The sequence below is a fragment of the Oculina patagonica genome, chromosome 13 (assembly GCF_052425735.1).
Source record: "Oculina patagonica isolate OP01 chromosome 13, crgOcupat, whole genome shotgun sequence".
In the NCBI taxonomy this organism is placed as follows: Eukaryota; Metazoa; Cnidaria; class Anthozoa; order Scleractinia; family Oculinidae; genus Oculina; species Oculina patagonica.
The window spans coordinates 13,172,127-13,189,229 of NC_135770.1; the positions used below are offsets into that span (position 1 = coordinate 13,172,127).

A 17,103-nucleotide genomic window follows, 5' to 3' on the forward strand; every position below is an offset into this window, starting at 1 on the left:
ACTATGTAACAGTTTTATAGTCTATCTATTGTTAATCATATCATTAGCACCTCAGCATGTAGTCTACATTTCTATTTTTGTCTCTGAAAGCTACCTTTATATGTAAGGTTTTTTGCATTGATCTCAATAAACTGAAGATGGCATAAGTCATGCCGAAGCAAGTTTTTAAAAAGTGTTATCGTATTTTTTAAATTTGGGAGTTACAAGTCACCTTTTACAACCTCTTTTAATAGCTTCGTTTGTCCCGTTTTAGACCGCGTCCGGACCACGTGATATAACCCTTGAGGTCACATGAAAATGACTGAATAATTTGTCTAAAGTTCTCCAACACCAAAGCACGCAAAATTGGATTTCTTCGTAAAAATACGCCACGTAGTTTTGGCTTTCTCCAAGCTTGCATGAGTTTCGACTACGACTGAGATGGCTGCAATACTTCGTGCACCGTTCCGAATAGCTGCCTTGTCTTACTGCAGAGACTTGTTGAAAATAACGTGGCAGGATGGTGCGAAAAGCGAGTTTCCAAGCATTTGGCTACGCTCGTCTGTACGCGACTCTCCATATTTCGCTGTTGGTAGCTGTTTATACAACCAGAACGCCCATGCCAGCTTCATGTGTAAAGAATCATCAATTATTCGTGCTGAAAACACAATGGGTAGCGAAAATGTTGACATAGAATGGGAAGACCATCATAGCAGTTTCAACGCTTCCTGGCTACGCGCGCAAGATATGGCGAACAACGACTCGCTCCGAAAAGAAACAGAGATAAGCCTCTGGGATTCCAACTTCAAATTTCCCGTCTACAATTACTCAGAGCGAATGGCGAGACTAGAGAGCTGGCTGAGTGACCTAAAAAGATATGGTGTGGCTTTCTTTGAGGGTGTTCCCCCCAGTCAAGAGGGTTTGGAAGGAATTCTTCATTGCGTTGGTCAGCCAAAGCAGCGCATACATCCTACAGACACTCTTGTAGTAGCAACTGATAACAAGAATGAAGAGAAAATCGACCAAGATATCTACACATCGGAGCAGCATCCTTTCCACATTGACACCGCCTATTATAATGGACTGAACAGGTTATCTTGTTTGGTTACTACTCGTTACAATGCACCAGTTCAAGACACCTTCAACTACTGGGTGGATAATCTTACAATCACTGAGACATTACGCCACGAGGATCCTGAAGCGTACGAGCTGCTCAGCACAATCCCAGTTCGTTTCTCACGGAGGAGAATGGATGTTCAAGAGGAATGCAGTGATCCGTACATATATCAATATGATAACACAGTTGAAAAGAAGCTTATTTCTTTTGATCCTGCAGAGAGGCGCCATCCGACCGTGTATGTCTCAAACAAGCAAGCCGGTATGGAGTTGGGTCGTTTTAAGGATCACTCGACCATGAAGAAATATTACGAGGCTTATAGGTTGCTTCAGTTAAAGCTGAGCGATCCTGTGAATCATCAGAAGTTTTTATTGAAGGAAGGAACCGCTGCCATCTTCAACAACCATCGTGTTAGTCACGCCCGTGGAGATATCCATCCTTCAACAGATCGCTGTTTACACCTTGGATTCATTGGCGCGGAGGCCTGGAACACACGATGGCGGGTTCTGTATGGCGAGAAATCAGGCTTGGAAGATAAATGGCTGTACGGGTGTTCAAACGAACAACTGGAAATTCTTGCAGACAGGAAAGAAAAGCAGGTTATGTAGAACACTACCGTTCCGTATTAAGCGGGAATCTGCACATTTAACTTGACAATGAAGCGTCGTTTGTTATTTCGCTTATTTTAGTATTGAAAATTACACAATTCTATGCTTCCACGTCGAAAAGTGGATAAATAAAATCAGTCAAAAACATCGGCTGCTTTGTCCTACCCACTAGTAGTTTGTTACAAGAGAATAAGGTAATGTAGATTCTTAATTGTTATGGGTTTGGCTGATCAACCCAAAATAGTTAAAAGACAACTTACATAAATGACATAAATTGCCACGTGAAATGTAAGCATGTGTAAGGAGCCTTTGCATTAAACATATGTATGTTTATGTATGCAAACTACAAATAAACATTAACTTGTCTTGCTGCCAAAAAGGAAAAAAAAAAATGATTTTGTCTTTTCGCTGGCTGGTGTCAGTTACGCTTCTAAAACAAACCAATCTGGGATTCTCTCAAGCTTTTTTTACCCAGACTGGCCTTCTCTATTTTTCAACGCAAAGAAAAAAGCGAGCAAAGCAGGCGCGATAGCGAAGAGCGAGTGGGAGGGAGTGGGGCTCGATATTTTTCTCGCTCCCGCCCCTCGCCTTCCGCTCACCCCCTCGCGCCTGCCGTTTTAAGCTAGTTTCCAGTTCACTTGCCGTTCATTTCCCGCGTCAGGAGCCCATCGCCCGCGTACACACCTCGAAAAAAAATAGAGGGCTGTGAACAAGCTCATTTTGACCTCAAACTGTTCCAGTCTAGAGTTCTGGTCTAGAGCTGCAGTGACCTTGATGGCGATAAAGTAGGAGTCTTACTCCACCTATTAGAAAATTTTGAAGATTTCGCGATCGATCATCAAGCCACATGGCGAGTAACTCCCCCCTCCCACTTCTCCAACTCTTGACCCATTATTTCTTCCCGACAAGAATCCTAGGCTCGATTTCCAGCCGCTTTTTGGTAAATTGAACCCGTGCTCCTTCCCCCGAAAGCAACAAAAAACCGAACTCGGTCTAAAGCTCTACAAGGTCTATAAGGGACGGACCATTATTTTCTTGGAGGGGGGACGAAAAATTTTCCCTGCAAACTTTTTTTTTAGTTTATGCACCTTTGCAAAAATTTTTTTTCGAAATTCTTACTATTTTTTGTTATACATATCGTTTTTGCAAAAAATGTATTTTGTCTTTCCAGACCCTGCAAACAATTTTTTTCAATATTTTTCATCCCTCCCCCCCCCCCCCTCCAAAAAAATAATGGTCCGTCCCTAAGCATGAAGCTTCCGCGACTCTTTCACTCAAGGTGTCACGTATGGATCCCCGTGATGTGATCCCACACATCACAGTGATATGTGATCCGAGGGAAACAACAAGGGAATACACGAGCCGATGAGGATATGGAGAAACTAGGAGATTGGAGAAAAATCATAGTCGAACGAGGTGGGATGTCACATGCAGCAACGGGAAAAATAATTACAACGATGCCGTCGCGCATGTGGCCAGAATATGCAGTGTGAAGAGACGCGAGTGGGACGTCTGCTGACCTTCGAGACACAGCAACAGAGCGAGGAGAGAGACGGGACTCGCGATCGGGAGCCAGAACCCGGTGCAGACGCGGAGCATGCGCAAATGACTGGCGGAGGCGAACAGCATCCCTACGGAAGAGACCACCCACAAAAGAGAATAGGAAGAGGGGTGGGGGGGGGGACACACTGGCAGGAGGGGACATCACTGTGAATGTGACGGGGAACACATATCACGGGGAACACAACACTGTGACAAAGGGAGTCCCCTGGTTCCCCTGGAGGACGGAACTGGGCTAGTGCCAGTTCTAACGCAGTAACGCATAGCATGCGTGGGACATTATCGCACTCGGTCTGTTTATGATGGCGGTATGTTTTGGAAGGATTTTTGTTTCTCGTCAAACTATTTTCCTTTCAACCGTTCGATACTTTGCTAATAGCTCTTCGGCATTGTTTAAAGTTGGAGATGAGGTAGAAGTTCGTCGGGTTGTCTCTATGAGAGATGTACAGCAATTTGCCCGCATCACAGGAGATACGAACCCCATTCATTTGGACGAGAAATTTGCCAAGAAGACGCAAGTCGGACAGCTTATTGTACACGGTGTCATACTAAACGGGTATTGTGATTTCTCTGTATTTTTTATGATATATTTTTCTTGGGGGATGTGTCAATTTACACTTAAGGTGATTCCACTGAAAAAAATTGTAATCAACTTTTTTAAAACTGTGCACAGTTGTTAATTACAACTGACCAGTACAGCAAAAAAATGAAATAAAAAGAGGGGTTCACCATGCTCGTTTTTGCGCTTTAGAATATAATAAGTACTTTGCTAGTTTGTAAAAGCAATATTAAAAAAACTGAGCCTTGGTTGAGAGGCACTTATTGCATGAAGAATTGTCTTTGCTAGCTGTAGAATACAAGTATTATCCTTAACAATGTAACAATGTTACAGTGAAACGCCTAAATTTTGCCAAAAAAGCAAAAGTAATGGAATAATAGGGCTATTGAAACAACTATACACTTCCATTGAAACAAATAAAAAACGGATCATAATGATGATTTCTATGAGAATGTTTCAAAATCGGGAAATCAAAAATTCCTAAAATTTGGATACATCATAGAGAGTCGTGTTTTCTTTAAATTTAGGCAGTAAAAAAGGGAGGTCACCATGCTCATTTAAAAGAAAACGACCATTTATTTTAAATTCCAACCGAGCCTTTTCCTAAAAGAAACCCTGTTATGTTCGGTGTGCACGCGCGCTCCTGTGTGCGCTAAATGACACAAAAATTTATGCACGGCAATGAATCACCTTAAATTACAGTGCGTCACTACTCATATTAGTGGTGATGACAAAGTGCAAGCAAGCGACTCATACGTGCCTAATCTCGTTCCCAGATCTCTTCTGGACGCCGCCAAAAGAGATCTGGGATCGAGATTAATGCAGGCCACTTCTTTGTGATGATTTGATTAAAACATAAAATAAAACAGTTGATTTAGTAAACTGACAAATTTTTAAGAATAGAAATATTTTCTTTGTGCAAAAATTTCAGTGGGAAAGCTGGCAGCTACAACAACAAATTTGGCTAATCTCATGCAGCAAGATAGGCCCATTAATTGTGCATGTTGGAGTAACCAATCACAATATAGGGGTTACCTCATCAGTTTAATAATGCTCTGTCACGCTTAATTAATTAAAATATTTACAGAAAAAAATCGGTCAAGGGGCTGAAAATGCTATTCAGGAGTAGCAATTTCTAATATAGGGCTGGGTAAACATTGTCATTTATGCCTGTGCCCCCCTCCCTCCCTCCCCTGGACTACATCTGATATCAGGAGGTGACAGGTTATTGATGGACAACGATTACATAGCACATGCTTTACTTGCTAACTGTCGTCTGTTTTCATTTTAGCATAATTTCAGCTATCCATGGCACTAAACTTCCAGGCCCTGGTTGTATGATAATGTCCCAGTCCCTAAAATATCCTGCTCCATGTAAGTAGTAATCGTATAGTAATCATGGTACTATAATCATAGTAATCATAATAATTTTTCTTGGACAATTCTGTCCAAGGGGGTAAGGCGCAATGAGGTTAACCCTTTGTGAAGCACCAACCCTTGAAACAAGGGCAGACCACAATTATACCGGAAACTCTGTGCCCTACTCGTTGCGATAAGTGTGTGGGTGCTTTAACATCCCCTGCTGACCATACAAGTCCTACACCACTGAAGATGCAGGAGACAGGACCTACAGTTTATTGTCCTTATTGGAGAAGACTAGAGGAGCTAGGGCGAGGAGGCTGGGGCCCTATTTTGCCTAAAACATGTAATTGCCAACTTCACTCTGGGTCCCACTCCTTTTCTCAAACAGCGCAGGTCCCAGGTTTACTTTAGGGTTTCCACTTGAACACAGCGTCTTGGTCCACAATGGGATTGTACTGATTTTGGAAAGATTGAATTTATTGTATTGTATGTGGACTTGACCCAGCTTGTTACCTTATTTAAGACCTCTTAAGCAAGAGCATATGTCTGATACATGATGTTAGACCCCCTAGAATGGTTTATTGGTGTATAAATTTATCTTTGGTTTAAAATTTTTCAAACCAGTTTGATTTTGATTTTTCATTGTCTTACATTGATTATCAAAATCTGATACAAAGTAAAATAAAAATTAAAATACCGGTAGTTTGAAAAAATTTAAATCAAAGATAAATACCCCCGGACTGGAACAGCTGCATGGAGGCCTGCGGGTAATCCATGCAATGACGAAGCCATGAGCCCGCATGAGCCCCAGCAGCAGTCCAGTCAACCGAGAACGATATGGTCTATTTAAACGACAATATTTGAAAAGGGTCTTCAAATTACCCTGAGTGTCAATGGAATAAAAACCACACTTAACTCCGGTGCACAAAAACATTCCAAAGCTCTGACCAAAATGGTCAAACTCTTTGGGGCTACCATGGCTGGCTTGTATTGTACACCCCACATGCAAAGGACATTGGTAACACTACAAATTGTCTGAAATATATTATTTGTTCTAATTGTTTTTAACAGTATTTCCTGGTGAAGAGGTATTGGCTCACATCCAGGTGACAGGGTTAAGGCATTCTATTATGACTTGTCACGTCACTTGCACCGCAGTTCAGAGAAGCAAAGTAAGTAAACGTTTAAGGGAGGTTCTTCTAAACTGCAGATTCAGAGCAGTTGCAAAGGCAGGGCTGTAGCCAGACTTTTGGCATAGAGGAGGCAAGATCAGTGATCACCAAAGACGTAAGCCAGTAGGGGAGTCTGGGGGCATGGTCCCAGAAAATTTTGAAATCTAGAAGCTCTAGAACGCTATTTTCAGCATTTTTCATAAGATATTTCTTCAGAAAAATTAATGCTGTTTAATTAAGGATTATTTTCCCAATTGAAATTATTTTGTTTTTAATTTTGGGTTAAAACATAGACGAGGTAAGTGCCTCAAGATGGTATTTTGTAGCAAGCTATTAATTTTTGTAGCATTTTTTAATCATGCTGAATGTATTTTTTTTTTGGGGGGGGGGGGGGGGGGCGACACCTGCTTTGAAAAAATATCACTGTGCCCACACGTCACTAGTGCCAGACCCAGACCATGCCACTCATCAGAGATAACAGTCTTCTTAATAATCGACGTTTACAGTGACTGTTTACATCATGTAAAAAAGGAGCAACACTACAGAAGAAAGTCTGTAAATACATACTAGTTATGCAACGCTTCAGTGGTAACAGAAACCCACGAGTAGACCGGCAGCCAAGAAAAGACGCCACAAGGAGAAACCGCAGAGCACGATGGGAAGGGGGGAACGCGAAATACAACGGCCCTGCTGATTGGCTGTTTTTCTATGGCATGGTATAAAAGTGTTTATTATGGCATTACTTTTTTAACAATGCAAATTTTGGAAAAACAATATGTTGAGTCACGTTAGGCATGAGGACGTTCTTCACCTTTTGGCACTGACTTTACTGTTTTCACTGCATGTTCTGGTCACAAGAATTGTCAAATATGGCTGCAATGCTCTCGTGGATGGGAGCATTGCGTGATGATGTAAAGATATTTTGATATTTTCAAAAATAATACGACTTTTTTAATTTTTACAAAAATTTTTCGCGGTACATCCGTCTTCTCTTTTGTCGGTTTTAAAATTTTCATTGTTTTAAAACTTGCCTTTTACAAATCTTATTTTATTTCGTTGAAAAACAATACCCCAAATAAATTTCTATATTTCAATTTTGATATCCTTAAAAGGAGACTTAACTTGACAAGTGTTTCTCATAATGACAAGAGTACTAAATAGTACAAGTGTAGGAAGAAACATTTTAAAACCTAAATAAAATGTGTAGTGCAAGGTGGTCAACCAGTGCTTTGTTCTCTTTTGATATAATTTTAAGGTGGTTTGGTGTTTGGGGCTGGTATTTATTGGCCTAGCAAGTCCCATTTGTAAGTGTGTTTTGCGCGCCCCGGGGGTGTACAGGAAAACATGTAGCAATGATTTCTTAAAATGTTTAGAACCAGACAGGAAAATTGTGGTTTTAAGTTATTCATTTGATAAGACACATGTTGCAGGTTGTTCTATCTGGTGAGACAAAACTCTTGGTTCCTCAAAATCTGGACAACTAAGGACAAAGTGTTATTGTGTAAGTGAAATAGCCGACTAGCTTATTTCTACAAAACAAAATTGTTTTAACTTAGGAAGATCAAAGGAAGTGCATTAGAACAAGGATGTATAAAAAAATGTATATAAAATGCCTTATGGAGTATTTTTACATAACGTCACAGTGGCCATATTGGCCTTTTTTTTTTTTTTTTTTTCCCCCCGTGTGGTTTATTTTGGAACACCAATGTAGCGTCGTGAAAATGCACAACCATAAAATGTTATTTTTAAAAAAAACCGTTCGGAAATGAGTTGACAAGATATGACTTTAATTAAAGAACGATGTTCTGTGAGGACGTGACGTAAGTAGTTAGGGGAGCGTTTATATCCGGGGGGGGGGGGGGCGTATAACCGGCACATTCTATCGTTAGCAGAAAGATGGCGGTGCCCGCCGCCCGGGCTAATATCAACTGTATCAGGTTGCAGTCTTTTTATTGTGTAGTACTTATCAATCCTTTAATTTCTATGGATTTTTTTAACTGGAAGGTAAAGCGTCTTTTGGTTTAATTTTTGGATTAAAACCTGTACGAGCTGTAGCTTTGTTATAACTAGCCTGGCTAGCAATTTAAGTGTTGCAGCAGTTAAAGATTTGTGCAAAATGTGTTGAGAAAAAAATTGTTGTCCTTTTAAAGGACAAGAACGATCAACTCTTGTAACGTCAACTTTATCAACTAATTTCACTCAACTGCACGCTAACGCTGTCAAAACCGTTTTCTCTACTTAACTAACTCTTGTTATATCTGCCTTCTGTTCAGGCTGTGAGCAAAACATTAACGACGGTAAAACGTAGACACTGTTGTCGTCGTGGTTTAACTGCTGACACTCAGAGACATCGAAACAGAGAGCAAGGCATCTGCAGAGAAAACAGCAATAACCTCCACTCACTGAGCCTGCTGATCTGGTCAAAGGTTGCTTGTAGAGGCAAGCTGACGTCACAAGTTTCAGAATCCTTACGATTGTTCACAGTGTTATCTGGTTTTGCACTGTAAGAAACGAATTGTGTCTTGCTACGAACGCTTGACGAGGTGTTCAAAAGACGGGTTTTTTTTTTTCGTTTTTCTTTTGTAGCCCGCGTGGTTCACGTGGCCCGTGCGCCTCATAACTATTGCATAAGCGCCTGAACAAAAGTTAGCTGCTGTGTCAGTTAGCATTTATTTCCTTGTTTGTTTATTTTGGTTTGGTTTAGTTTTGGTTAACTTAGAAAAAGGGGAACTTAGAAGCATTTTCATTTAGACCCTTTTTAAACTGACTTAAAAAATTCAGTTTCCTCCATTTCTTTAGTTATGTAGGTTTTATGAGCAATGTTCTTAGTGGAACTTTCATCCTATCTGCTTTTATAAACGTGACTAAATGTTTATTCAATCGGTCTCTTTGCTGTGGCTGTAAAGCCGATTGACTTCCTTTATTACTGTTAAGGTTCTAAAATTAAACAAAAAAAAACGTTTTATCGTCCTTGTTTGATATTCTTTCTCAGATGTCCGCTATTAGTGGCTAAAAGCAGTTTAAAAATAGCTGGATTTTTCGCAGTAGTCTCGTAACGTCGTCCTAGTGGGGTGTTAGTTGTAAGTGATTCCCATCTAAAAATACGCGTTCGTCAATTTGCTCCGCTTAGCCTTCATTTAGGTGTGACGGGGGCTAAGAACTTTTGAAACAATATTTAATAAAGGAAACAAGTCGTATCATTTCGCCCAAAGTACTGAAAGGTTTTTTGATTTCGAATTGCCTGGGCTGTCAAGCTTTAGTATAAGAAATGCCAAAAATTTGTGCTATCGTGTTTTTCCAACTAAGACAATTTAATTTTGGTACTTCTGGATTCTCTGAAATGCGTGTGGTTGCGCGGCCCAAATTCTAGGTGTCTAAATTTTGTTTTATTAACCTGCAACCAGGCGAAGTTTTCAGGGCTCCTATTAAGGGCGCGAAAAAATGGCCACATCGTAGGCTACCTTTATTCAAGTATTTACGAAGCAACAGAGTTAGGAGCAGCACTGCTAAAAATTCAGAACATTTATGCTTAGATGCATTTTTTGCTGTTTTTTCATCGAGTTGATTTGAAACGACATAGTCATGTTTTTGTTTGTTATGTCTTCCTAGCAACAGAACATATTGGAAACGAAAACTACTATTTCTAGCTGTAGATATGTTCTCCACATTCCCGTTGGCCGCTTGTGGTTTAGCTAAAAATATTCACGGTTTCAAACTTCGTCAAATCAAGCTGAAAACATCTCAAGCTTGCTGTAAGGAATGCTGTTTAGCTGGCCGAATCAAGAAAGCCAGTGTAAATTGAGATAGCAGCTTTCGCCTATGTTACAAGTCGTTCAAACTTCCCTATTTGCCCGGAAAAAAACAGCAAGTTGTATTAATTCCAGTTTTACTGTCATTTTTTTTATTTTTATTTTCGTGAGGTGGTGTAAATGTTTCCGTGTCGTTTCTTTTTGGCCTGTGTTTGTGCGGTGTGGATATCACTTCAGAGAAACATGCCGCAAAATGATCACTTTATTCCGCACGCTTTTCATCGCCGCTGACTGACATTCATCAACTCTTTTTGTTTTTTTGGGCGGAGTTAAAAAGAAAAGGTGACATAGATTTTCATCAACAGCGAGTCAATTGAGTGGTGAGAACACAAAAGTCAAAGGCACAGCCATTGTCAAGCAAAACCCGTTTGAGACCGTTGGATTCACTTGATCTGCGAGAATCGTTTGTTAACCAAATTTCGTTCAATTGATCTCTGCTACCGAGGTATAATTTAAACCAACCGCTCTCTTTTCTTTGTTCTTTGTGTACAAAGTTCACTTTCTTACTTATTTTGGACGAGGCAGGTTTTGGATAAAAGACGCGCACCCGATGGCGTTGAGAAGTTTAGACGTTTGCATTGTGGTTTTTGTGGTGATTGCAATCCAAGCAGTTTATTCCTGTGGTCCAGTTGCATTAGAAAGAAAAACTTCAGATGATTTGGTAAGTGTAGTTCTTTGTTTTATGTTCAGTTCAACATCGGTTGTATGCAATACTGCGGCAGTTTTCTAAGTAAAACAAATTCCCATTTTTTTTTCTCATATGACACAATTGAAGCAGTCTGCAGCAAGCTGCCCTATCCGCGATTTTAACCAGTTGTCCCAAACTTAGCAAACGAAGTTTGCGGGAAACACCTTTTTGTCCGAAAGAATTTCGTGTAGTTTGCTTGGCCTCCAATCAAATGAAATTGACCGGTTTCTTTTTGTAGTCAGTAGCACTTAAGAGGATTAGTCGATAAAGAAACAGTGAAATTTACTCGCTAAAAGCCTTTCACTCTAAGACAAGTGATGTTAACCTATAAAGTCCTTTGAGAAATTGACTCGAACGTTTAATTGTTTTTCCAAAGTCTAAGTTGTTCGCACTTAAATTGTCCAGGAGAATTAAAAATCGTGATTTAAAATACGAACTTGGACAATGCAATCACAAAAACTATGACAGTTTGGTAGAAAACTGTGCTATAAAATCTACATTGTGTTCACCAATTTTACTGAGTACAATCCAGTTTCAAGGGCTTTATTGGGACCGTATTTTTGAGTGATATTGGCAGTTATTAAAATAATAAGCCTTCAGCTACCGACATTTTAAAACAATCGTTAGTTCTGTGGCCTTAAAAAAACTAACATCGTTTTCATAACTCCATGTAATGTTTATTTCCTCAAAGCAATTTCATCAAATGCTAATTGAATCTTCACACAAACCAACAGTGGTCAGAACAAAAAGACCGATAAAAGAAGGATTAAAGGATAAATCTTTGTGTGCTGTTAAAGCGGCTATAAATAAGCACAAAATGACTATATATACCGTATGGACTAATTGTTCGTGCTATTCAGTGCTGTCGGCGACACTTACATAAGAAGATTAAATACCTGCTGTCGAGAAATCCTTCCTTAAGTCTTTTAATAATTTTCATTTCTCTTTTCTTGAAATACCCAAACATGGCTTCAGTCCCGAAAGTCAAGTCTGTTAGAAGTAGACAGCTACTTAAGTCGACATAAATTGTTTTGTATTTTTTTTTTTATTTTTTTTCTCCTTCCTTCTTATCAGTTGTTTCAGAATATTAAACGAAAATCTCATCTCGATCTTGTAATGAAGGAGTTCGTGGGTGTGTCACTACATTTTATCGTCCTCTTTATTTTCTTCGCTGTGACATGCCTTCGTTTCTCGCCTATAAAATTTAAATTATCCACCAACGCGCTCTTTTGGAAGATTGCATAGGCATAACTCATTGTTTCACGGATATCCATCCCGTTCAGATTTTATCCGGTAAATGGATAGCAAAGGTCAGACTTGTTTATCACGTTCGGTCTTCATTGTTGGTAATAAACGAAAATTGACACAGCTAGGACCAGCTAACTGTCTGTGTCAAAAATGATTTTCAATTTTCTTTTTCATTTGTTGTTCGTTTGGTAAAAAGAATGGGGACTTGATAAAATTAAATAAATGAAAAAGCGAGTTGACTCCCGCTGGGGGCTCAGAAGTTCTATTTTCTGAGTAAATTCGACGTAGAACGCTTCTTCATTTATTTCTGTCATGATTATTGGCAGATGTTTTGAATTCTTAAAACCTAAAACGCTTAAATCCTTGGTCAGTCGCAAGGTTTCACTTCGATAATAAAACCTAGCGTAAACTTTAAAAAAGCCAAATAGATGTAGCGCCTCTGCTGAAGATTAATCTCGAGGTTCGAAGTTTTTAAATTTAACTCGCAGTTCCATGCTAACTAACAAAGCAACTGCGACTGAACTTAGTGCATCTCACACAGGGGCACCCACGGAATATAGTCAACCACTAAGAAGCACCGTGAACGAAGATACGGAGAATAGGCAATCCCCTTGGACCACTAAGAGTGATCGAAGTACGGGACACTTACCCGCCAGCCAGAGAAGGCCGCAGGTGACCGAGACCGACTAACCTGAATCGACAGGAGGCAGGGAACAATGAATGTCCGAAAACAGATCTCAAATCGTCTCCGAACAGATATAACGAAATATTCCGTTGGGTGCCCCTGCTCACACTGATTTTTTGTTCATTTTCTCCAGGAAAGCAATGCCGCTTTAAATTCCGCCAAGCCCAACGAAGAACTCTCGAGGCCTGCGCATGCGTCTGATGCGTCTACCCCTGCGAGTGCAAAGGGAATGAAGAAACATGGAAATGGGCTGAAAGAAGCCATGTTACTTCCCCTGAAGCACCACAAAGAACACCAGGAGCATAAAAGAAATCACAAGCCAAAGAAACATCATGGAAAACGACATCACCATCATCACAAACATCACCATCAACATCACCACCGCCCTGCGTCCGCTAAGATCAACTTGCCAAACCCGTCTCCCGCATTCCCCTTATATGTGGGGACAGTGGAACCTCTGGACTTACTTTCAGAGTATGCGCAGATCAATCCAGCCCCATCCGTGGATAACCAGTTGGTTTCTACTCAAGTGTTTCGTTATGCAGGCGCGGACAAAGCTCCAGATGATTCACAAATAAAGATAGCGAAAATTGGTGGTTTAAATCCCAGTCCTACTCCAACAATCACCCCCTTGAGTAAACTGGTGACGACGTCGTTTCAACCAAATCAGAGTGTTTCGGGTAATTTTAATTATTGTCTGTTAATTATTGTGTAGATTGTTTGTAGTTGTTCGATGTCTAAGTTGTATTCCTGAGGTTTGAATCACTGAAATCCCTCAGTTCAGTTCATCAATTGTTGTTAAAGTAAGTAGGTCAGGCGTAAGCATGATAAAGAAATGGCGATTATTATATTTGCGCGTTATAACCAACATGGACTGCAATAATTATCATGCGACGCTTTCTCACGAATGATTGTAGATGACATCCGTGTGAAAGCTGATTCAACCCACAAATGTCTACTTCACACAACAACATAATTTGTGTAGTATATTTATTGCTCTGAGGATTTGGAAAACTTTGTCAGTATCTCACATTACTTTGTAAAGCGATGACACAATTGCCAACTTGGTGACTGAAACAAAAAGGTAATTTTTTACGCCTTGCCGAACCGAAAATCTTTACATACTGCCAATTAAATTCCTCGAAAAACGTATTCATTTGTGCGTCTGATCAAAGACTAATCGACTAAGATATTTGTTGGTATGAAGTCTGCGCCGACCCTTTTATACTCCCGCTGGGTAAAGAGAGAGTCAAGGCCCTTTGACGAGAGTAAAGTGTCCTGCCCAAAAAACACAACACAACAACCGTAGGACTGTTCTTGAATCCTCTAATTCTTCCACGGTCTTCCACAGTGTTTTAACAACATGCGCTAGTGCTGAGATTTATTTTTTGTTTTTGAGAATCATGATGTAGCCACGTAAAATCTCTGTTCATTTTATTTGCTTTAGAACGCCCAACGAAGACATCAGAAGAAGTGGACCCTTGTACATTTTGGCAGAACTGTGACTTGAACCAAGGCGTGAACGCAACCCACTGGCTTCAGGAATTACCCAGCTGCCCTTGTCAAATTCAACCCCTGCAACTTATCTACAACAACACAATGTACGACCAGGCATTGAACAAGTTCTTTCAATGGAGAGAATTGAGAGTAAATAAAAAGGATATTCTCAGGCGCACAGCAGAGTTCTGTATTCGATCCCTTTCAAGCACAAGGTTCACAGCCCAAGTTTGTTGCTATGACTCCATGCTCAAGCTCATCACTCGGGGAATAGCGGCGGGAACACCTTTCCTTGTGTCGCCGGATTGGAGTAGGGAAGCGCATTTCAAGGTGGACATCTTGCCTGTCCTTATTTGTAATGGAGACTGGACACGCTATCACGCCGTGCGCCCTCCCAATAATGGCCGTAACTGTACCGAGAACCCGGATGACGCTGAATTTGCGCTTCAAGAAATGAAGGCACGGGATTACTAGCTACGATTTAACAACAAAATTGTGGCCGACTTAAAACTGTATCTTGAACTAGAGAAACTGTATAAAAGCGTTGCGACCACCGAAAGACAATTTAGAAAGTCTGAACCGTAAAAATAATTTTCCAAGACAGTGCATTGATAAGATGGCATCACAATGTGACCGCGCCAGATTTAGAGATTCAACTCGCGTTTATGTATATAGAAAAACAAATAGTTTCTAGCATCTTGATGTTGTAATGATTCCATAGTGTATACTTAACGCTTTGAGTGGTCGCTTCTTCATGTTCAGGAGACGTTTTCTTGTTGTTATTTTTTATCCTGTATTGAAAGAGCTCTGGTAAGCAGATTATCGTCAAAGTTATATCTTGTTATCAGGATTTAATCCTTAAACAAAGCTTTATACTGATAGCTTTAATTCTCTTTTGTTTAAAAATTGTTATTAGAATAAACCCGTGATCTACAACTCAGTTCTGTTATGAATCTCTTAGAATAATAATCTCTTAGTATGCAGCGAGAAGTTTCTTGAAGATAAACTTTCCTTCAAACGTTTGACGAGCCACCTGGGAAAAAAACTCTCTTCGGAACGTAAAATACTTCAGTAACCTCCAGTTGTTCTGCCGGAGACATCTTCTTTCATTGTTTTCAGTAAGCTGTAGCTGATAATTTTTATGGAGGTAGAGTTGTTTGCCCATGAACAATAAGTTAATAACAGACCTGTTTGGAACAACTACAGATCACTACAAGCTTACACTTAAATACTTATAGTGCTGCATGATGCACCTTAAAGTTTTCAGAAGCAGCATTCCTTCCAAATATAAACCTAGATTTGTTTGAAACGCTAAATTCCTTCTGATTCCTTCTAATCCCCTGCCCGAAAATATTGAAAACCTAACCAAAAAAGTCTTAAGCAAATATAAAGCAAATAGATGAGCTTTTGGCTTATCATCGGAATTATCAATGAGTTTAGAAACAAAACAACGAATGCTTTAGACCAAGCTTGATGGAAATTTAAGCCGGGACTGTTTTAAATTTAATTTCGGAAAAGGAGATTTTTGACTTTTTTGAGTATTTAAGCCATGTCCGAGATCCTCTCAGACACTGCCAAAGACTTTGGGAAGGTAATGGAGTCAGTTCTCGGATGAAACTCTTCGCTTTTCTGTGGCTAAAGTTCACTGTCCTTAATGTACAGGAGACTTCACAAGTTTACATTTCAATTCCTCGATTCCACTTCAGTCACTTCAACCAAAGAGGTCGTATCGGTCGCCAAGCGGCCACGGTCGCTTAGTAGAGTTTTCACTGTAATTATTGTACAGTCTCAGCAAAAAGCGAACTCTACATATGGCTCACTCCTCGTTGCTATTAAATATTCACATTCAGTGATTTCCGATAATAATATTTTTTCTCAGTTACGTTTTGATTTTAAAAGGGCTACCTCACGGGGATTCCGCAGATTTTGGGTCTAAACTGTTCTAAAATTTTTGGTGGGCAACTTAACCCATCAAAAACATTTTCTTTGAACATCTAAAGAAAGACATAACTTTACGGATATAAATATCGATTTTTTTTGAAGATGCGCGGAAACAACTTTAAAAGACAAGCCTTATTTTTTTAAATTGCAACCATTTCCATCCGAGCCACCCGCAGCTAAAGACGCTTGTTAATATAGCATTTTTTAATAAAAATGGACCATTATTTTTAGGTTTCCTGCAACACAAAGATCAAATTTGGCTGTACAAAAATCTAGGAAAATCCGCTGCTGTTGTAGTGTTGAGCTGACGACTACACTCAACACAGGTTTAGCACAATATCTAAGTCTGATAGTTTAGCCTGCCTGAATTCAAATTTGCTTGTAGTTATATAACACAAGCTGATGGTTAATTGTCTGCATGAATTTGTGAAAACTACTGTACTATTACTTTGGCATTTGCATCCTATCAATTTCTTTTAATGTAGTATCTGTACTCAGAAGTCCAAATGATACTGACTGAATTGAAGGCAAAAGTGCTTCGACGAATGGTTTTTACTTTAAATTGCAATATTTTACATGATAACAAAAAGGATATCTCTAGTACTATCATACGTATAACCATGGTGCCGTGGTGTTGAATCGTCAATTTAATAAGATCACAAATTCAACAGTGGAGTAATGAAACTGATCGATTCAATTTTGATGGCTGTTGGTTGTCAAGGAGACAAGTCAACAAACGGGTGCTCTGGCAACTATTCTCAACCTGCCTAAAAATATAGTTTACTTTTCTTAACTTGCAGGTCCTGATATCATTTATACTCGATCAGGTATATTTTAATATATATTTACGGGAGTAAATACCAATCCTGTTTTTTCAG

General features: G+C 39.7%; 3 protein-coding genes across 4 annotated transcripts; all 3 read left to right on the forward strand.

Annotated features, from left to right (window-relative positions):
• The first annotated feature begins 325 nt into the window (after nt 1–325).
• LOC144636208 (gamma-butyrobetaine dioxygenase-like) lies at nt 326–2,005 on the forward strand. The gene has a single exon (XM_078495360.1). The coding sequence runs from the start codon at nt 421–423 to the stop codon at nt 1,702–1,704; it is 1,284 nt and encodes a 427-aa protein (XP_078351486.1). The 5' UTR covers nt 326–420; the 3' UTR covers nt 1,705–2,005.
• Nucleotides 2,006–3,539: 1,534 nt separating this feature from the next.
• LOC144634361 (hydroxyacyl-thioester dehydratase type 2, mitochondrial-like) lies at nt 3,540–10,401 on the forward strand. Its single transcript, XM_078493293.1, has 5 exons — nt 3,540–3,820; nt 5,115–5,197; nt 6,257–6,357; nt 7,788–7,858; nt 8,631–10,401. Exons 1-4 carry the CDS (start codon nt 3,564–3,566, stop codon nt 7,839–7,841), a joined length of 495 nt encoding a protein of 164 aa, XP_078349419.1. The 5' UTR covers nt 3,540–3,563; the 3' UTR covers nt 7,842–7,858; nt 8,631–10,401.
• Nucleotides 8,048–15,221, forward strand: LOC144634353 (uncharacterized). Of its 2 annotated transcripts, none has more exons than XM_078493278.1 (4): nt 8,048–8,860; nt 10,692–10,827; nt 12,921–13,467; nt 14,235–15,221. In XM_078493278.1, exons 2-4 carry the CDS (start codon nt 10,717–10,719, stop codon nt 14,756–14,758), a joined length of 1,182 nt encoding a protein of 393 aa, XP_078349404.1. In that variant the 5' UTR covers nt 8,048–8,860; nt 10,692–10,716; the 3' UTR covers nt 14,759–15,221. The 2 variants fall into 2 exon arrangements, with proteins under 2 accessions (XP_078349404.1, XP_078349403.1); XM_078493277.1 differs by lacking the exon at nt 8,048–8,860 and adding an exon at nt 9,591–10,611.
• The last annotated feature ends 1,882 nt before the right edge of the window (nt 15,222–17,103 follow it).